General features: G+C 60.8%; 2 protein-coding genes across 2 annotated transcripts; one reads left to right on the forward strand and one right to left on the reverse strand.

Annotated features, from left to right (window-relative positions):
• Positions 1-256: 256 nt before the first annotated feature.
• MFSD2A (MFSD2 lysolipid transporter A, lysophospholipid) lies at positions 257-9975 on the reverse strand. Its single transcript, XM_050326344.1, has 14 exons — positions 9898-9975; positions 9670-9792; positions 8920-9044; positions 5482-5605; positions 5240-5318; positions 4490-4662; positions 4293-4383; positions 3600-3721; positions 3239-3322; positions 2394-2477; positions 1988-2100; positions 1638-1781; positions 1251-1427; positions 257-895 (listed from the first exon to the last, which is right to left on the reverse strand). Exons 1-14 carry the CDS (start codon positions 9973-9975, stop codon positions 838-840), a joined length of 1575 nt encoding a protein of 524 aa, XP_050182301.1. The 3' UTR covers positions 257-837.
• A 4984-nt stretch (positions 9976-14959) lies between these two features.
• On the forward strand, positions 14960-19826 carry MYCL (MYCL proto-oncogene, bHLH transcription factor). Its single transcript, XM_050326351.1, has 2 exons — positions 14960-15570; positions 17905-19826. The coding sequence occupies exons 1-2, from the start codon at positions 15066-15068 to the stop codon at positions 18474-18476; spliced, it is 1077 nt and encodes a 358-aa protein (XP_050182308.1). The 5' UTR covers positions 14960-15065; the 3' UTR covers positions 18477-19826.
• Positions 19827-21270: the final 1444 nt, after the last annotated feature.

A 21270-nucleotide genomic window follows, 5' to 3' on the forward strand; every position in this document is an offset into this window, starting at 1 on the left:
GCACTTTGATTTCATTCCTCCCTCCACCCCCGTTCCCTCTTGAAAAGGAGAAAATAATAGAGCCTTTGTTGGATCGCTGCGGCACCGAGCAAGGAGCTGCACGGGGGAAAGGGGCTGCCTGGATTATGGCATTCCTGTGCCACGGCTCAGGAAAAGTCAATCCTGCACCCCACGGCGTGTAAAGGGACCCTGGGCTTGCTGACAGCCGTGAAAAAACCCAGCCAAGCAAAAACAAAACCAAATCCTTCACGCTCGCTGCTGGCTTCCCCCACTTTTATGTAAATTAATATTAACAGGTCCTCGAGTTCGGTTTCTGTACAGATATATACAAACAGGAAACAGCTCCGTATTTACACCATTAAGTTAATTAGGCCATATAAAAAAAAAAAAAAAAAAGAACAGCTTCCCAAATTAGTGTCCTATGTGCAGGCAGCAGAGGTGAGCTCACGTGCTCGGCGCGGGCACACCGACAGTGTAATGTACACCAACGATCACCCCCGTCCCCCAGGCAGGGAGGGGCAGTGGGCACGAGTGTTCCAGGCAAAACGATCCCAATCCGGCCTCTTCTGCTCTCCAGGGCCCCGGCAGGATTAGTGCTTGTGTCTGGTGAGGCACGCAGGTGCCCCGGTGTGTGTAATGTACACTACCAGCGCTCTGTGCAGCCCGTGGAAGGCACGAGACCGGCACAGATCCCGTGTTTTCCAGGCGGTGGATGCTCCACACGGCTTCTCCGGGTGCTCCAAAGGCAGACACCTGCACTGGCACGAGGCTGGAGCAGCCCGGAGGGGCAGAGCCCTTCAGAGAGCCCCCGGTGGGAGCGGACGGACCCGGCCGGGGTCACACGATGCTGGCCAGCTCTGTGTTGTCCGACTCCGAGCTGCTGTTGCTCTCCTCCCTAGGGAAAAGGGTTGGGAAGGAGGCATCGAATGAGCCACAGAGCAAGGTCTGCATCCCCAGCAATACCTGCCCTGGAGCATAGGAGCCTCCAAATAGTTCCAGAGGGATGTCCCCAGACAAGTTTTGTGCAGCAACTGGGGCAGGTTGCTACTGATTTCCCCACACTTCACGCCACCTCTTTGGAAGTTGGGATTGGGGAAACAAGTCAGCCCTTCCCTCGCCCCACCACCCACGGGTGCTGAAGGATTCCTGGACAAGTCACAGTGTGTCCCAACCCGCCTGGTCCTGCCCCCGCACACCCCCACGTGCCGGCACGCCGCGTTCACCACCCGCGGAGCGCAGCCGGCACTCACCTTAAATCCTGCAGGGCTTTCTTGTTTTTCCTCCGCTTCTCCTCGTCGATGGGATACAGCTTGAACAGGAGCAGGCCCAGCAGGATCAGCACCACGGGCGCAGCCGACACCAGCATCTTCAGGGTGAAGTTCACCTCGCTGGGCTGGGAGCAGCCCCGGGTCTGGTACCCTGCAAAGCTGCGGACAGAAAGGTACCTTCAGGCAGAGGAAACGGGGTTTCTAGGAGGTGAATTCATCCCTGCAGGGAGAGGTTTGGAGCAACAACTGGGTTTAGAGCCCTTCAACTCCCTCCCAGCCCTTGGGAAGTGGAGATGCCTGGATGCAGAGGTGCAAGACTGGTCTCCCTCCCTGCCCACCACCTCCCTCAGCTCCCACGCAAGAACTCACTCCAGGCTGAGCGTGGAGATGCCCAGGGAGACCCCAGAGGTAAACTTGGTGAAGAAGACATAGAAGGAGAAGAAAATGGCTTCATGGCCATGGGAGCTGGGGTGCTGCAGCTTGAAGTCATCTACGACATCTGGGAGCATGGACCTGTGCAGAGAGTGGGATGGTGAACACCAGGACTGGGCCAACAAATCATCTCCTCTCTGCTGAGAGGATTTCCCTCAGCAGCTCCATCTCAGAGTGAAAACACTGCAAAGTGGCCTTTCGAGGACTTCTAACCCCCTCTCAGCCCCTGGAAGCACCTTGCCCAGCCCTGGGGGACAGTGCTGGGAGCTCCAGGCCCTCACACTCACCAGGGCAGCAGGAAGGCGGCTGCGACGCTGATCCCAGCTGCGACGGCCACGATGTAGGTGACGATGAGGTTACTGTCCAGGACAACCACCATGATGAGGAAGGGGATGGCAGACTGGAGAGGGGGACAGAAACCAAGTTGGCATCAGCAGTGCCTGATCCAGAACCCCTGCCTTTTCCCCTTCCCTCCCACACGTCCCAAGGATGGCCAGGGAACCAGCGGGGCCGCCTTTATCTCTGAGCCCCACAGCGCCTTCCCTGCTGGCCTTGGCCACATCCACAGCGGCACAAACAGCAAGATGAGGGACAGGCACCAAATCATCCTTAGCAGCAGCCCCTCCCTGGCTCTGGGCCCTCTCAGAGGGACACAGCTCTGCTTTACCTCATGTGGAATCCACCCCCACTCACCGAGATGCCCACGTAGACAGCTGTCTTCTTCCCAAAGCGGGTGAGGAACCACTGCCAGAAGGGAATGGTCAAAGTGGCCGACAGCTGTGGGAAGAGAAGGTCACACAGTGTCACAGGGCTCTTCTCTGGGGGGAAAAGCTCTTCCCAGCAAGAAGCAGCTCCTGGGCACAGCCTCCCCCCATCACATTCCCAGCACCTGTGATTTCCACATGCTGCTGGGGCTGGCACGAAGCCACACGTGTGTGTGTGTGGGGCCACCTCCTTCCCCAGTGTGGAGCACCCTGGGGAGCACCTGCCCAAACAGAGGGAGGAACCCATTCCGATTGTGGGTGCTGGGAAGGGACCTGATCTTGTCACCACGGTCACAGCATGGCCAGGAGCCAGACCCTGGCTCATGGCACCTTGGGCCTTTCCACCCCGTTGAGGAGAGGGTGGGAAGTGCTCCCAGGGATGAGGCAAGTTGGAAAGGGCTCTCAACGAGCTGTTTTGCTCCATCTTCCTGGCAGTAAACACTGAGATCCTTTTCTTGAAGCAGGGGGGAAGGGAGATAAAGTAGCAGGATTTGGACAAAAGGCCCCCATGGCTCCTGGTCTGCCCCGTCTCTGGCCGCCTTCATTCGGGAACAAAGGCCTTGCTGTTCCTGCCAACCCACCAGGCCTTTGCAGGACATTTGGCAGCTTCTTCTCCCTCCCCTTCTCCCAGGGGATCTTTGATCGCTATCCCTGTGGCAGAGCATCACAGCCCCATGGCCTCCCTGCCCTCAGCCCCTAGAGCTCCCATCCCGTGCCAGCTCCCAGGGAGGACCCCCTGGATCCCACCACGTTCCAGGACAGGGCCACACTCACCATGATGGCCAGCAGGATGTTGTGGAACTCGTTGCGGAAGCCCAGGGTGTAGGTGCAGAAGAGGGCAAAGTTTCCCTCCAGCAGCTGCAGAGGAGGCAGACAGGGATTAGGGGACACCCCACCTCCTGAGGGGGACACGCTCCTCCTCCCACAGCTGCACCCCGGGCACAGGCAGGGGAAGAAAGCGGCCATTCACTGACCCATCCGGGGCCACAAGGCCACATCCTTCCTCTCTGCCCTGGGGCAGCTCCGGCCCGTGGAGCTGCCACCTCACATGCTCCCAGCCCACCAGGATCGTCCCTGCAGCCACCCCCAAGCCGTGCTGCTGCTCTCTTCCCTCTCCCCAGCCCTTCCAGCTCACCATGAAGCCCAGCGAGGTGAAGAGGAAGCCAGCAATGAGCTTGATGTAGGCACCGTGGTTCATCACCAGCTTCAGCCCCTGGAAGAAGGACACAGGCTCGTCCGACTGGAGCTCAGAGGACTCTGGGGAGCAGAGCAAATCAGCCCATCGTTAGTCCCACTGAAACAGCACCCTTGGGTGCAAGGGGTCTTGCTGCTCAGCACCCTGCACAAGCCCCTGCCCCTCTACAGCACCCCACCCCACGGGAGTCAGGGCAATCCCTGCCCTCGTGCAGGGGTCCCTCAGATCCAGGAGGGGAGAGGGTGGCCTGGCTGATCCCTCATGGGATTAAGCAGGGGGAGGGAAGCACAGAAGCTGTGGGACTTTGGATATCACATCCCCCCGGGATGCCCTAGCTGGCACTGGCAACCTTGGCCAGCCAAAAACGTGCGAGATAAAGGTTATCTCTGACAGTGCAGAGCAGAGCTGAGCCCTCGTGGCTGTGCCTGACGCACCCCAGAGGTGCTCTGGCCTCCTGCCTGCAGTGCTGCCCTTATGCAGCACCTCCCTGGGCCCCCAGACCCGGAGCTCAGCTCTACCCATCCCTCTCCTCTGGGGTGAATGAGGGGCCACGGGCTCAGCCAGGCTCGTGGAGAGGAAGGAACCACAGCATTTCCATGGGTCTGGGGTGTTGCAGCACCTCTCAAGCCTCACCTCTCTTCTCCCGCACGCCCGCCCACAGGATCAAGGCACAGAGGATGTAGAGCCCCCCGATGACCCCCGCAGCGATCATGTAGGCATTTCTCTGTGCAAGAGAGGGGGGACAGGTGAGGAAGGGGCTCATCCCAGGAACCAGCCTGCTCCAAAGGGCAAGGAAACATGGCAGGATCCCCCTCCCCACCCCAGCTTACGGTGTCTGTGAGTGAGCCAGTGTCGTGGGTCATGTTTAGCTCCTCCAGGGCCACCGAGGAGTTGGTCGTGCCGATGAAAAAGGGGTTCTCGATGCAGGGAGTGTCCACTTTGCCCACGATCTGGCCCTGGATGGCAGTGCCCAGCACAGTGCCCAGCACTTCCACAGTCATACCTGAGAGGAGGGAGAAGCCAGAGGGGACTGAGCACAGCCCTTGGGCACTCAGGGCGTGGGTGCAAACCCTTGTCCACAGCAGAGCCTGCCCAGCTGCCATTCACTGCCCTTCACTGGGACAAGTGAGCCAGCCCAGCTCTGCTACAGCTCCCTCTGAATCCCCACATGATAAAGCCACAGGGAAGGAAAGTGTCTGCTCGGGAAACTGAGGCAGAGAGGCCAAGCTGTGGTCATGAAGCTCCCACTGCTGTACGACAGAGCAGGAGGAAAGGCTCAGGAGCTCAGACTCCCCATCATCTGCTCCAGGCAGAGCCCTCACGGGGATCATCTCCCCTTCAGCCCAGTTGGCACCAGACCAGACAAGCATGTCTGCTGGAGGAGCCAGGGAAGGTGAACGGAAAGAGCTGGATCAGCTGCAATCCAAGCCCTGAATGATCATCACACACCACCCTTGGGATGGAGGGACAATCAAAGGAGCCCTTCCAGGAGAGTGTATGAGGAGGATCCCCCCCAGTGAGAGTTGGGGGAAGGGGAGGAACAAGGGAGGAACAAGGGGGAATAAGGGAGGAACTCTTACGATAGGCAGTGGCCGAGTCCCGCTCGCTCTGCTCCCTGCTGATGAACATGGTCAGTGCTGAGTAAGGCACATGAAAGCACTGCAATGGCACAAGGAGAACTGGCTCAGGGAGGGTGTAACAGCCCAGGGGACCTGGGGCAGGGGAGGACCTGCCCCTCTGTGCAGCTCAGCACGGGGGAGGCAGGGATTGGTCCCCTCCATCCCTTCCCCACCAACCCTGGTGTGTGCAGAGCCCGACTCACCGTCACGAGGGTCTGGAAGATGCAGTAGAAGACAAGATACCACATCACTTGGCCCCTGGAGATGTCTGGCACAAACCAGATGAGGATGTAGGATATGACAGCGAATGGGGTGGAGAAGATGATCCTTTGGGAGAGCAGAGTGTAAGTCTCATGGGCACACAGGGCCTGGCTAACCCTATCAGCCCAGGTTCCCCTGCTTCCACACATCCAGTGGGGTTCAGGCACCTCATAAGGGGGGCTCCTGAGCTGCCCCAGGGTGGCCCACCCTGCTCCAACCCTTGGCCAGGAGGTGGTTGCCCCAGGGGTGATCCAAACCAGGCTGAAGGCAGCAGCTCAGGTGTCACAGGGTGGAAAGGGCTGACTCAGACTTCCAGGTAAGAGTTTTACTTGCAAGAACAGAGATACCTCCTTCCATGGAAGCGATTGATCTGCTCTTGCCTTCGGCTTCCACCCCTGGCCCCAACCTCTTCCCCAGGCAGCACTGCTGTGTTCAGCAGGATGTAATCACCTCCCTCATCCTGGGGGACAGCCAGGCAGCTCAGCCCTGCTCCCCAGCAGCCAAAAACCTCTCACCAGCTTGGCTTTGCTGCCAGGCCCCCCAAGCCCTGGTCCTGGGGTCACCCCAGTTCTGCTGGCAGCGAGGGGGCAAAACACCAGCCAGCAGCCTGGCTCCTTCTTCCACCTCTGCCCAACTTCCCAGACCTGTGGGAGCAGGGGCATGGGATGCAAAACACAACAGAGGATCATAGGGCACTGCTGGCCCTTGGCAGCAGTCCCTGCAGGACCAGCCAGCAAAGGTGATGGGAGCAGGAAGCCACTCAGGGCACCTGCCCACTTCATCCAGGGGGTCTCAGAGCCCCCGTCCTGCTGCAGGACAGCCAGGGCACAGCTGTGCCCTGCACCAGCACCCTGAGGACACCACAGGCACCCAGGGACCCCCAGCACCCAGGGAAGCACGGGAGGAATTCCTCCTCCTGCAGGGAAGCGAGCCAGGTGTTGAGGTCACATCCACATCCGTTTAGGAGATGGGTTTTTTGCTCGGGGATTTGCGAGCACCCTGCGCTCCACAAACTCCAGGAGGCTGCGTCCTGGAGCGAATCCAGCAGAACTGGACCCAGGACGGAGCCACACACGGCCAGAGCTGGCCCTGCACTGCCAGGGTACAGCGAGATCTTTCCGTCCGGGCTGACGTACAGGACGCAAAGTTTAAATTTAAAGTCGGGGAGAGGGAGGGGGTGGAGGGAGGGGAGAACGAGAAACTGGATCTCCATGGATGGAGAGCGACAGAGGCATTGCACAGGACCCAACACATGCACATTCTTCGGCACCCACGTCACCCTCTGGGGGAAGAGGCGGGAGGGGAGGAAAGGGGCGAGCCCGCTCCGGCCCCTCCTCTGCTGCCGCTTATCGCCGAGCACATACGTGGAGCCCGGGGAAATGCTGAATGAATCACCAGAGCAGCGGCGGGAAGAACGTCACGCCCCCCGTGGGCGCGTGGATGTCAGATGCGCCAATTCCCCGTGGCGTGATCCCCCCAGCCCCGGCACCAGGGATGCTGAGCGCCGGCCAGGGCTGACCCGCAGCTCCGGGCAGACACAGAGGAGTGACTGGGAGTAACCCCTGACCCAGGCCGAGGTGATTAAGGCGCTCGGAGGCGGCTGCCGTGACGCTCTCGCCCGCTCATTGGCCCCGGCGCGATGGTGTGTTCGTTCCTTTGTGCCGCGCTCACACCCCTTCCCGGCCCCGCCGCTTTTAACTGTTTGCAAACGGCTGCCCCCCTCGCAGAAGGTCAAAGCCAGGGGGGTTCTTCCGTCACCGACACATCGAGGAAAAGTTTAGTCACCGGGAAGTCTGGGGTGGTCAAGGAAATGGGGATCCCAGCTCTTAGCTGGAAGTCCCAGCTCGGAGCCGAGACCACGAGGCTGGAGGGGAAGAGGAAGCAGCCACTGGATAAGCTGCTGGGGAAAAAACGTGACAAAAAGCGTTTCAAAAGGAAAGAACTGAAAGGGAGAGAGGTGATGGCCCTTCTAAGGAGCTGGAGCAGCCGTGAGCTCTGAGCTGGAGACAGCAGGAACCACAGATCAGCCCCCTCAGAACCTGGCAATAAACCCTCACACACAGGGGGGTTACACAGAGTAACCTCACGGGTGCTGAGGGTTGGGGTCCGGCAGCAGCCCCCGGGACCACCCCAGTGCCTGCAGCTCCTGGCTTTGCACACAGGGAAACTGAGGCAGCACCGGCAGCGCTGCAGCCACGCCAGCAACACCAGCCTGGGGCTGTGCAGCCCCACACCGCCAGCAAACCCTGGGTTTAAGAGGTTTTAAATCAGCTCAACTCCATCCAAACTGGGCTCAGCGGGCAGCCCTTGAGCCACGTACAATAGCAGCAAGCTCCGGCTGCCCCGGCACTGCTGAGGGGCCCAGAGCGAGCCGAAAGCTCTGGCTAATTTTAACGGAGCAGGAGGAATGCAGCCGCTCCATCCCCACCCCCCTGCCTCGAGATTAGGGCGAGCAGAGCCACGACAGCCATCCCAGGCTGTCCCACACAGCCCAGCCAGCCCCGCGCTAATCTCCGGACCCCAGGCCCGGCCGTGGGGCAGCTATTTCAGGCTGTGTGTGGAGCCTGGCTCCAACAACTGCCTGCTGCTGCTGCCCAGAACTATTCCAGGAAAGCCAGGAAGCACAGGGTATAATCTGCGGGGGGAAAGGGCTGCGTCCCTCCAATTCCACTCCCCCCCATGCCCACCCCTCTTTGCTGCGTTGTATTTCAGCAATCCCGCAGGCGCCCGGGGTTATTTTAGCCCGGGACACACCACCATGTCCACAGCGAGGCGTTAGCGCCCTGCCACGCTCCTGCACAGGGACAGGTGCTCGCAGATATCCTAAATCTGCCCCGGCTGCAGGCACGAGCCGTTTGGGGGTTCACAAAACCCCGTGGCATCTGCTCCGACCTCCCCGCTCCCGAGGGCGGCCGGAGCATCCACGTGCGGTCACCTAGCTCCGTGACAGCTGTTTTCCTGCCGCCCCGGGAGCGCCCTCGTGACTGTCAGCCAGCACCCACCACCACGCACACCCCCGTCCCTCCTCCCTGTGGGTGTGATGCCACCTGCTCTGCTGGCACCACGGCCCTGCCACCAGCCAGGGCTTTGCAACCACCGCTGAACAAAGTCCAGGGGGAAAGGTTGGAGCTTGCAGGTGCAGCGACACGGAGGTCAGCCAGGCCGCGCTGAGCGGCCACAGCAACAGGCACAAACTTGAGGCCCTCCCAGCTGTTGGTGGCACCTTGGGCTTTTTTTGGGGCACTTGGCACATCACCTGGGTGAGCCAGGGCGTCAGCACGTCCTGCCCTCCACACCTCATGCCAGGGGACACTCAAAGCTGACTGGAAGTGCTGTGACACATCAGGCAGGGAATGCAGGGTGCTACCAGCAGCTCTTACCAGGGCATCAGGCGGCCAAAGCAGGTCCATGAGGATTTGCTGATGAAGAAACCCACCATGGGGTCCGTGATGGCATCCCAGGCTCGTCCCACAAACAGGATGATGGAGGCATAGAAAGCATCCAGCTGCAGGAGAAAGATCTTGTGTCAGCACATGCAAACCCCCAGAGCACCCCAGCTGCCCTTCCTGAGCCCCTCAGGACCTTCCCAACCCTACCTACTGCAACCCCACTGCCATTTGGGAGCACGGGATGAGTCCCTTGGTCTCTCCCCCTCGTTCAGGGGGATTTGAGGTGCCCAGTCCCTCTGAGCCTTGCCCCACCACACTCTTTCCACACCAAACTCCCTCATCTCAGAGCAGAGTTCCCCAAACCCACCCCGCAGCCAGCACAAGGAAGCCCCCGGGCACTTCTCCCGCGGCTTCCTTCCCTTCGTTGTTTCACACCGACCCGGCTCGCGGGGGGTCCGTGGGACAAGTCTTGCCCCCCCCCAAAAAAAAAACAGCCACCACCAGCCCCTTTTATCGCGCGGGGAACGCAAGCACGGAGCGGCCGCACAGCAACACGCGTGGGAGCGGCCATGGGGAAACCCGCAGCCCCCGGAGCGATTCCCGCGCCCGCGGGGCGATTCCAGCGGGGGCCGGGGCATTTCGAAGCCCCGGGTACGTCCATCCCACGGGCAAAGCAGCACGGAGAGCTCCGAGACCCCCGGCCCCCCGCTCCCTCCCCCACAGCCCCGGTCCCGGCCGTACCTGCGCCACGTCCAGGAGGTAGATCTGCAGGAAGAAGCCGAGGGCGCAGCCCGTGATCTGGTAAGGAGCCCCCCCGACGGCGTAGCACAACTTGCTGCACACCGACAGCCGCTCGCGGCTCTCCTGCAACCGGGACCTGGCGTTAGCCCCACCGGGAAGCGCCCCCCGACCCGTCCCGTCCCGACCATCCCATCCCACCGTCCCCTCCCCGGCGGTGCCGGCGCTCACCTTGCGGCGGTGCTGGCGGCAGGGGGGCGGCAGGAGCCCCCCGGCCCCGGCCCGCTCCGCGCCGCCGCCCCTGGCCATGCCGTGCGCGATGAATGGGGGCCGCGCCGCCGCCGCCCGCCCTTGTACCGGCAGCGCCCGCCCCGGGAGGGGCCGAACCGGCCCGCCCCCGTCCGCCTCCCGGCGAGCGGCTTCCTCCTCCTCGTCCTCCTCCTTCTCCGCCGCCTCCTCCTGCCCCGGCCCTTCCCCCCTCACCCCTCTGTCCCCGTCTTTCCTCCGCGTCTCAGCTGTCTCACATCCCCTCATCCCTCCATTCTTTCATCCCTCAGCCCCCCTGCCGCTCCACCCCTTCCCTCCAATCCCAGGTCTTCATCCCTTAGAATCAAAGAATGGTTTGGGTTGGAAGGGACCTTAAAGACCATCTCGTCCCACCCCCCTGCCATGGGCAGGGACATCTTCCACTAGACCAGGTTGCTCCAAGCCCTGTCCAACCTGGACTTGAGCACTTCAAGGGATGGAGTATCCACCACCTCTCTGGGCAACCTGTGCCAGTGTCTCACCATCCTTATCTTAAAGAGCTTTATAATCTTTGTATCTAATCTAAATTATTTCGTTTATAACCATCACTCCTACCACAACAGGCCCTACTAGAAAGGGTGCAGGGGACAGCTGCAGTGTCCCCAGCACTGGATGGTGACATGGATATAGATTTTGGCACCTCTCAGCTGTGCCGGGTGCTGTTTGTCCACCAGTGAGCACGCACAGACCAGTGTCAGTGTCGTGCCACTGCAGTGACAGCCACCAACTCAGCTTGTCTCAGGTCACTGATCAAAGGTCACCTCGAGATGGGGCAGCAGAGCAGGGTCAAGACAACGGGGCCAACGTGGCACCACTGCCATCACCTGACTGCCACTCGGGACTGGGCATGGGGACAGGGATGGGCAGGGAGCACGAGCAGCTGGCACCCAGCAGGGACCTGGGATGCAGCAGAGCCTGAGTGGGTGCTGGGGGTGAGCAGAGTGGGCAGCTCCTGGCAGGGAGCATTGGCACAGCAGCTCCCTGCACTCCTTGCTTTCAGGGGAACTGAGGTGGTGTCACTGCTGACTCACAGTTTCCGGCCCCTCACACACGTGCAGGGGGTTCTCCCGGTCCTGCTGTGCGTCACAGCCCCATGTCCGGCCACACTGCATGCTCAGACAGGGGACAGGGACCTGGGTGAGGCTCCAGAGTGTCCAGATTTGTTCAGTGACACAAAGTACCTTGAAACAAGAGACGAGTGAGGTGTGGGCAGTGCCACTCACCCAGTCAGTGTGACAGAGACTTGCCCTGGCTCCTCATCCTGCTGTGCTCTTTTGAAGGAGCAGAGGGGACACTCGATTGACACTTGATCTAGAGGGACCAGACTCCCCTCTGTGTGTGACCCCAGCACTATTACTCTGCTCCCTTTGTCCCAGGGGCTCCTGAGCTCCTGGGAATGCTTTTGGCATTCTTGTCCTTGAGTAAAGCACTCGAAAAACACCTCCTGGGCAAACTCAGCTTTAGGGGAACAAAGAGATGTCCTTTTGAGAAGGAGGTTGTGCAGAAAGATAACAGATAGGTGAGCCCAGCCTTACATATGAAGAGGAGAAGTAGACAGACCAGGATTTCCCAGGATTAGGAGGATTTTCTCCCCCAAATCTGGTATTGCACAATTTCCTGTGGGGGATTTGAGACCTTCCTCCCAAGCAGATGCTCTGGGGGATCCTCACAGCAGTAAAGGGACTGATGAGAGCTGATCCCTGCGGGGGTGCCAGTGCAGCAGCTCCCACCAGGTTTGGGGTCCCCAGGAACCCACAGGTGGCTGGGGCTGGGCCACTCACAAGGTCACCTCTGTCAGTGTGATGGTCTGGCAGGCACAACCCGAGCTCAAATACCCTTTGACGGTGACAATGTGCCACATCCCTCAGCTGGGGACACCACTGGGGACTCTTCAGGGGCTGAGCCCCAAATACTGGCCTCGGGGACGGGAATAGGGATGGGGGCTGCTTGCTCCAGTGCATGATGCCATCCCCTGCCACCCACACCTCCTGCTGTCATGCATCCGGCACAGCCCGGAGCAGGATCTGAGCAAGTGTGAGAGCACCCGAAACCAGACAGCCCTGCCAGGCTGGGCCAGCCAGGACGGGGAGGACGGGCTCGGGGGCAAATGGCAGTGAGATGGTCACTGAGCTGCTGGGGTGACACAGATCAGCCTCAGTGTGGCTCCCCAGCACCGGGAGAGCACTGCCCCAACATCACAGAGCTTCTCCAGGGCTCAGGGCACCTCCTGGCATCAGGCAGGGTGTGACAGGGCCAAAATGGGTCTGGAGGGGTGAGGAGGCAGCAAGACTGGAGCCAGGGGTGCATTTTCCTCCCCCTTCTCTGCACTTCCCTGGTTGGGAAGAATTTCATGGTGCTCCCAAACCCCAAAGGGGCTGGGGCTGGCATTTCACAAGCACCCAGCCAGCCCCCCTGGCTGCTGCCCAGCAGCTTCAGGGGGACAAAGGGGACACATTGCACGGCAGCATGTGGCAGCTGCCCTGTGCTGCCCACCCCTGTCTTGCGTGGGACCCTGGGGAACCTGTCACAAGGCTGAGAGGGATGAGACAGGGCCAGGATGTGCTGGTACATGGCTCACAGCCTCTGCTGTCCCTGGAGATCTGCTGCTGCAGCAGGATGGGGACAGCCAGAGGCAGAGCCCAGCTCAGGATGCCCCTGGGTCAGGCTCAGGGTGGTTGCCCACCGTGGGGAAGCACTTTGGGGTCTCAAAGTCCAGCCCTGCTGTCAGTGGGGATCCAAAGGGCACGGGGCCCCCGGGGAACTGCCTTTCATCGTGTGCTGGAGCCGTGCCAGCCGCCAGCCAGGCCACGGCAGCTCCCGTGGGGCTGTGCCAGCGCCAGGGACACGTGCTCGGTGCCGGCTGTGGAGCTGTGCCAGCGCCCTGCCACTGCAGGGCATGGCCAGAGTTATCCTGTCCCGTGGGTGGCCCCTCCATCCCTGTCACCTGCGGTGCCGCAGCCCCCAGGGCTCTCACCCACCCACCCACCCACCCTGTTTGCGCAGCCGGCGCCGCAGTGAGAGGCTCTCGGGTCCTGTTTGCCCAGTGCCTGGAGAGGCTGGGATGAAAGGGCTGCCTGGCCCCTCCAGCCCTCTCCAGCGGTGCTTCCGCACCTTCAAAGCATCCAGAGCCCCTTGAAGCCCGGATAAGCGCCTGCCTCACCCTGGGAAAAGCCGGAGACATCCCGGAGGCCAGCAGGGAGGGGGAAGGAGACGTGGCTGAGAGCTATAGGCTGTAGGAGGCTTTGCTTCTGTGCCCGAGGTTGTGTTGGTTGGTGCTGGATGGAACAGGCGGTTTGGGGCAGTGCCAGCCGTGTCCCCAGCCATGGCCACTTGTCCCTGCAGGTGCTGGGACGGGATGAGCCTCTGTGGCAGCTCAGCCTCTGCCCTCAGTGCAGAGTGATTTGTTTCCTACAGAGGAAGAGAGGGCATCACCCACCAAGGCTTTTGCCGGGGAGGGGAAAGGACTGGGAGCAGCCCCGGGGTGGGAGGATTCTGGCCCGGGACAGAGCTGGGAACTGAGCTGAGACAGGAGCACAGAGGGAGCATCAGCCCCTGGCTCCAAGGGGATGCCTGGATCCCACAGCCCCACGGGCACGCGGGCAAGATTGGGATGCTCAGGGCTGCTCTGGAAGGGCCAGGAGGGCATGCAGGGTGCTGCGGCCACCGCCCCCCTCCCCGCCCCGTGGGTCAGGGTGGTCGGTGGGGTGTCCCCGTCGCGTCCCCGTCCCCGCCGCCCCACGCGCGGTGGTTCGCGGGCCCAGCAGGTGGCGCCCCGCGCCCGCCGGTGGCGGCGGACGGAGCCCGGGACCGGGAGGGACCGGGGGAACCGGGGGGGACCAGGGGGGACCGGGAGGGACGGGGGGGAGCTGTGATGGATCGCACTGGGCAGCGCTGGTTCGTGCGGGCTGGGCTGCGCTGGGCTTTTCCATGCTGATCCATGCTGGGCTTCGCTGCTCTGGGCTGCACTGGCCTGTACTGGGCAGCGCTGGTCTATGCTGGGCTGCACTGGACTGACTGCACTGGGCTGTGCTGGTCCATGAAGGGTCGTGCAGGGCTGGGCTGAGCTGGGCTGTGCTGCTGGTGGCTGGACTGGGACAATTTCCTCCCAGCACGGCTGATGCTGCATCCCAGGGACCAGCGCCCAGCACCCCTCTCAGCTCCCACAGTTGCTGGACAGGGCAGATCCTGTGGCCCCATCCACACTGGGTGGCAAAAGGAAGGTGCTGGGGCTGAATGGGTTCACACAGGCTGTGGTGGGAATCTGCTCGTTCCAGGTGGACTTTGTACCGGCCTGTGTATGTGTGCACAATGATGCCACAGCTGTTTGTGCACGAGGTGAAAGTTTCTCTGTGTCCTCACAACGTTCATTGCCCCTCCTAGAAGGACCTTGGCAGTGGAGAGATGCAGTATCCTGCTGGGCTCGCTCGGATCCCACCATCTTATATTGGATGTTGGGAAGAAATTCTTCCCTGTGAGGGTGAGGAGGCTCTGGCACAGCTTGTCCAGAGGAAGCTGTGGCTGCCCCATCCCTGGAAGTGTCCAAGGCCAGGTTGGACGGGGCTTGGAGCCACCTGGACTAGTGGAAGGTGTCTCTGCCCATGGCAGGGGGTGGAACGAGATGGTCTTTAACTTCCCTTCCAACCCAAATCTGTGAATTCCTCTATTCTATGGTGCTCCAGTTTGCTTTGCCATCATGCTCAGCCGAATGTCCCCAGGCTGGTGACATCGTTGCGTGCCCCTCCTTGCGGGGGGGACCCCCAAACCCTGGCAGGACAGCGAGGGGCCCCCAGCGCAGCGCACGGGGTGGCTGCTGGTTCAGAGCCCCGTTACCGGGGACTCCGGGGGGGGGACACCGGCGGGGCGGGGACCAGGGCAGGATCCCTCCCTCCATGAGCTGCAGGCCCGGCGATTGGCGGGGGCGGGGCCGGGCTCCGCGACCGGGCTATAAGAGCGGGGGGAACAATGCGCCCGCGGTCCCGGCTCGGGGGCTGGCGCCGGGGTGGGGCTTCCCCTCATCCCTGGGGCTGCCCCTTTCCTGAACGGGGCTCCCCCCCCTGGTTTTTCCTCTCTGACTCCCCCTTCCCCATGCCGAGATGGAGTTTGACTCGTATCAGCATTACTTCTACGATCACGATGCCCAGGAGGATTTTCATCGCTCCACGGCTCCCAGCGAGGACATCTGGAAGAAGTTCGAGCTGGTCCCCACGCCCCCTCTGTCCCCGCTGGGTACCCCCGGGGAGAAGGGGTGCTTCTCGGGGGCGGAGGAGCGCTCGGGATGGCTCTCCCGGTACTGCCTCGCCGGGGAAGAGCCGGAGTATCTCATAGGGACGGGGCAGATCTTCGGGAACCTGAGCGCTTTCATCCTCAAGGATTGCATGTGGAGCGGATTTTCAGCCCGGGAGAGACTGGAGAAGGCGATGACAGAGAAACTTTCCACGGGCACGCAGAGAGCCACCCCGCTCAAACCCTCCTTCGCGCAGGATTTTGGGTTCAGCAGCTCCGTGAGCGAGTGCGTGGATCCCGCTGCCGTCTTCCTTTGCCCGCTGGCCGAGAGCAAGATCCCCGCATCCTCGGGATCCGAGGGCCAAAGCGATTCCGGTAAGGGATGGAGCCGCTCCGCCGCCGGGGTGCGGGCTGCTCCGGCCCAGACACCCTCCAGCCTTGCTGGAGCCCGGCGTGGAGGACACGCGTGTCCGCACACGTGTGTGCCGGGAGCCTCCCAGCCGGGCTGCGCCTTTGTTGAGGCTCCAAGCGAGCCCCGGTCCCGGCCCCACGAACAAAGCGGGCTCGACTTCTCCCCTTCCCACGGGGCTTCTGCTCGGGAAACCCCTGCCCCTCTCGGGAGGGTGCGTGGGGCTCTCTCCGGGTTATTGCGTGGGGCTCTGGTGGCCCTTCTCCCTCGTCCCGGGAGCCTCGTGGGCAGGTTGAAGGGCAAGTTTGCAGCTCGCCGTGGAAAGTTTTTGTTTTTTGAGCGTCGCAGCTGGCCGCTCGTAACTTCGGCTGATTCCTCCTACGCTCCCACGGTCCACCCGGGACGGGCTTCCCTCGGGACAAAAGGCAAATTATCCCCTGGGGGCAACAGGTTTGGGAGCAGCGGCGTGTCCCCCGAGGCGGTGGCTCGGTGGGACGGGCAGGAACAGCCCCATCAGCCGTGGCGTGTCCCAGCCCAGCCCCGGGGCACGTCTGCCTGTCCCGCGTGGGGCGTGTGTGGGGGTGTTCACACGGGGGGGGGGCCCGTCCTGCGAAGCGGATGCCTCCGAAACCCTCCAGCCAAGGGCGACGTGGCTCCACCCTCCCCCCGCATCTCCCCCGTCTCGCACCAATTTTTCAATCCTTATTTACAAACATCCCCCGGGGCTCTCCAACCCATTCACCCCCCACACACACACGTCGTCCCGCAGCCGCGGCGGGGGCCGTGCGCTGTTTCCCTCGCTCCCAGGGAAGCCGGGCTGACTCGGTGCCGTGACCCCGTTAATAAATCTGCCGGTGGCCGCCACCTGCGCCGGTGAGTCACGGGCGCGGGAAGGGCGCTTAATGCCATTAGGGAGCCCGGGCACTGTAAGCAGGTCGCGGGCGTTAAGAGGCTTAACCCAAATATGTGGGGCCGAGCGGGGGCCCGTGGGGGTCCCGGCGGGGTCCCGGTGCCGCGGGGGTCCCGGTGGGCTCCGGTCTCGCCACGTGGGCGCCGAACAAAAAGCAACAGATTGCAAACAATGAGAGCGGCCGCGGTGATGGACAGCGGCGGCGGCCAATGGGGAGGCCGGACGGCCGGTCTGCCCCACCGGGCAGCCAATGGGCGGCTCCGGGGGCGGGGCTCCGCGGTTCTACTTTATTAATGAGCTGGGGGGTTCCGTGCGTGTCCACGTGGCTGAGAACGGGCGGGTTGTGACACCGATGAGCGTGGAAATCGGCCTGTGTGGGGCCAGCGAGTAGACCCCCACCACAGTCTCTCCAGTAGCAGGGTGGTTTGGGCTTGCTGGGCAGAGCCCCCGAAGCCTGGGGGGCTGGGTGTGGACTAGGGAAAAGCAGGAATGTGCCAGGCCTCTGCCCACTGGTGGGGATTTGGTTATTTCGGGGGACCTTTAGTGAGTGGCTGTGTCTTCCCCCGAAGCCTAGGAAAAAAGTTGGAGGCGCATCTCTAAAGTGAGAGTGGCCACAAGTGTGTCTGCAGCCCGGTCACCTCACTGTCCCCAGGGCCAGCTTCCTGCCACTGGACTTTGCCAGCGTAGGACAAGCTGCAGTGACAACAGGCAGGGTGCTTTGGGGTCATTTATGCTTTATTTAGGTCTTTCTGTTCTTGGGCTTGGGATGCCTTCGAGGTTCAGGGTCTGTTGGAGGGACCCCTTCACCTCTCCCTCCCCCCCTGCACAGTGGGGGATTGTCCCCTCTGTCCCCGGGAAGCCGGGGTTGAATGGGCTTTATCACTTGTGAAAAGTAACAAGTCGCCGAGGTGGGAAGCTGCAGCCGAGGGGAACAAAGGGCAGCTCTGCCCCCACGTCCCTCATTTACAATTCCAATGGGCCGTGAAAGCACCCGACCGGGATGAACTTTGGAGCTAGGCTGTCCCAGCATCTTGCTCCTCCAGTCCCTCCCAAGCAGGAGGGCTCGAGCGTTTCTTGCCTGATGACCCTTTAAGGAGAACACATGTTGCTCCTGGTGCTGAAGTGAGGCAGAAACAAACCCCTGTCCCATTTTGGGTGACCAGGCACATGAATGTGGAGGGAATTCTGCTCCTCTCCATCCGATGGTGTTGGAAGAGCACTTAAATCACAAAGTCCCTTCTGGAGGTCGCAGAGTGGCTTTGCAGTGCAAACTTTGGGACAGCAGCAGGGAGATTATCCAGGGGGGCTCTGGGGGCTTCCAGAAAGGGTCGACTGGAGCTTCCCAGCTGACGGGGATTTGTTCTTTCTTTGCCACATCTGTTTTGAGCAGAAGGAGAGGAGATCGACGTGGTGACGGTGGATAAGAGACAATCGCTCGGCCTGAGGAAGCCGGTGACCATCACCCTGCGCGCAGACCCCCTGGACCCCTGCATGAAGCGCTTCCACATCTCCGTCCACCAGCAGCAGCACAACTACGCCGCCCGCTCGCCGCCGGACTCCTGTCCCCCACCGGAGTCACCCCAGCAGGACCAGGACCGGGATGAGGACGAGCCACCCAGCGCCCCGGAGCCAGTCCCTGCCGTCACGCCGCCTGAGCCCGGCTTGCCAAAGCTCGGCAGCAGCCCCGGCTCCGACAGCGAGGACGTGGCCAAGAGGAAAAACCACAACTACCTGGAGCGCAAGCGGCGCAACGACCTGCGCTCGCGGTTCCTGGCCCTGCGGGACCAGGTGCCCGGGCTCGCCAGCTGCCCCAAGACGCCCAAGGTGGTGATCCTGAGCAAGTCCTCCGAGTACCTGCAGTCGCTCATCAGTGCCGAGAGGCGGATGGCGGCCGAGAAGCGGCAGCTGCAGCAGCGCCAGACCCAGCTGCTCAAACGGATTGCTCACCTCAAGGGGCAATAGTGCCCAGGGTACCCCCCGCCCCAGTCCCCACAACCCCCCCTGGCTCCCTCTCAATTTGCACATTTTTTTTTTTTTTTTTATTTTTTGGTTGTTTGTTGAACTGTTGGCCCCGGGGGGCTGGAGCACGTGGTGGTTGCTGCACGTGGGGTGGCCGTGGTGCTGCTCCCAGATGAGGGAATGGGACCACGGTGGAGACCCTCCCATGGCATCACCTGCCTGGGGCTGGTTTCTCTGCCCCTGCTGTGAAGCTTTGTCAAGTGACTTTTTTGATTCAAGAGCTCAAATCTATTCCCCCTCCCCAGCAGCCCCTGCATCCTTCTCTGCTGTTTTCCACCAACAGCATCACTGGGAGCTGCCCCTGAGCATCCATCTCGCCCTAAAATTCCCAAGCAACCACGATCTGCCTCGGCTCTTGGAAGCAGGCAGGCACAGAGCCCAGCACGGGCCTCGTCTCTGGACGGATCCCATGGAGATGGTGAGGGCAGGACGTGTCTCTCACCAGGGTGAGCAGCACCCCGTGGGCGATCCCCTTGCTCGGCTGGACCGTACCTCACTTGCTGATCACTTCACGCAGTAGCTCGTCTTGGATTTTATGTTCTAGAAACTGCTGCTGTAACTGCGAGTCTTATACTGGAGGCTGTGTTTTTATACTGTATTTTTGTACCACTTTTTGAGAAGTATTGGTAAAGAGTTTGCTTTTTTTATATATATATAAAAACTTTTTTTTTTTAAGTGGGGGGGGTGTTTCCTGCTGAGGGGAATGGCTCAGTCCTGCTGCACTTTAGGGAGATCAGGAAGGGGCTGGCTCCTGCTGGACCCTCGAGCTGAGTCCTCGCAGAGGCCATTTACCCCCTTGCAGCTCTCCAACCCACCCATTTGCAATAACAGGGGATTTTATCCCTTTCCCCTCGTTGTGAGTATCCTTGTGACCCCTATTCCCACCTTTGTGAGCACCCCCTCACCAGCAGCCACTTAAAATCCCCAGCAAAGCTTTTGGGCTTTGCAGGGTGCAGGTTGTGTGTGTGGGGCTGCTGTACCTTTGAGGCTTCCCCCTGCCTGTGCCCTCCTGCTGCCCAACCTGCGGTGGGGTACGTGGGTGGCAGAGTCCCCTGTCCCTTCCCAGGGGTGCTGGCAGGGGTGGTCCTGCAGGACCAGCACCCTCGGGCCCCCACTGACCTGCTGAGAACTGTTAGAGTTAACACTGTGGTCGGATTTAGCACTTTCTTCATTACCTCACACTTCATAAATAAATAAGTTTGCAACAGCCTGGGTTGGCTTTTTCCATGCTGTGGGTTTCCATGCATCACATCACGAGGCTCCTTGTGGGGGGAGGCTGACCTGGCCCCTGTGTTTTGGGGTATCCTGGGCATGAATGGGAGTTCATATATTTTGCCCCAGGGCTTGGCTGCACCAAGACTGAGCTCTTTGTCCTGGTTTTCTCCCAGCAATTGAAGAAGTGTTCGTGGTGGTGGGGCCAGGGAAATGAATCACCTGGATTGTTTTTCCTCCTTTTAAGTGGTTTTATTGGCAAGGAGGGGCAGGGAGAGCCCAGACTGGGCTCCGAGGAGGCTTTGGTGTAACTATAAACCCCCCTAATGGGGCTCAGGGCAGGCAGTGTGGGGTGATCGCTGCCCCACAGGTCAGGGGCTGTGGCTGGCAGTAACCCTATAGGGAGGGGAGAATGCAATCTCCTCGCTTCCAGGGGCATTGGAGAACTCCCTATCCCAGATCTGCCAAGTGGATGAAATTATATATATGTGTATCCTCCATGCCGCCCCCAAACTCAATGCATTTGGGTTTCCTTTGTCCTGGCAGCAAAAGTCTTGCTCTAAATGCAGGAGGGACATGGGATCCTGTTACTGCTGAGGAGTCAGGAGAGAGGAGCTGCTGCTGGAGACTCGATCACCCCGGGGGGAAACCAGCCTTAAACAGCAATGATTCCACACAGAAGCCCTTCAACACCCGTCCCCTTTGGTCCCAGCAACATTTCTCACTCTGTGTGTTGCATCACACCGTGTCACAGCCGTTCAGAGCTGCATTAGAAGGTGCTCTCGTGACCCACAGCTTAACCAGGGAGCAGGGTGACCTAAATCTGACACCTCGCCCATGCGCAGGAAACAAAGCCCAGATGTAGCAGCCCCTCGAACGGTTATTTTTGTTGCGTGTACACTCACACTTGCAGCCTGGCATCTTTTTTCAGCTCAAGGTGACCCTCCCGAGAAGGTTTTTCAGTAAGTTGAGGTTTTTGTTTTCGTGCTGAAGGCACATCAGAGGTTTGAAACATTAATTATCTTTCTTGGAAGGGATGAGCAAATGCATGGTCTGAGCTGAGACTGTTACCAGTGGGAAATGTAGTTGATCTGGAATGAAATAAGGAACAGCTCCAGTTTTGCATGTACCTTTGAGTTCTTCTGCTTAAAGCTGCATACATAAGTACACATCTACCTGAAACTCCCCTGGTTACTGGAGCACGTGTCTCCTCTCCTATCACCACAGTCAGGGTGAGGAAAGGAGACTGACAGCGCTGTGAAGTGAACAAAATAAACACACAGGGCTTTCCTCCTTGCTTCTTCAGCACTGCAGTTTGTGAGTGTCAGCTGTAATCACCCCAGTTCGGCATTTCCAGGCTGAATTCGTTATTTTTCGTTGCACACCGCCCTGCTCACACCCTGCTCCTTGCTGTACCCCCCAAACCACCTCTGCTTGCCCACCACATCAGCGCCGGCCCGGGGGGTGTTGTGGGCACGATGCCGCCTTCATGCCTGGGCTGGCAAATTTTTAGGACAGTTTCCCG

The sequence above is a fragment of the Myiozetetes cayanensis genome, unplaced genomic scaffold (genome assembly GCF_022539395.1).
Source record: "Myiozetetes cayanensis isolate MyiCay16 unplaced genomic scaffold, myiCay2020 scf31, whole genome shotgun sequence".
NCBI lineage: Eukaryota > Metazoa > Chordata > Aves > Passeriformes > Tyrannidae > Myiozetetes > Myiozetetes cayanensis.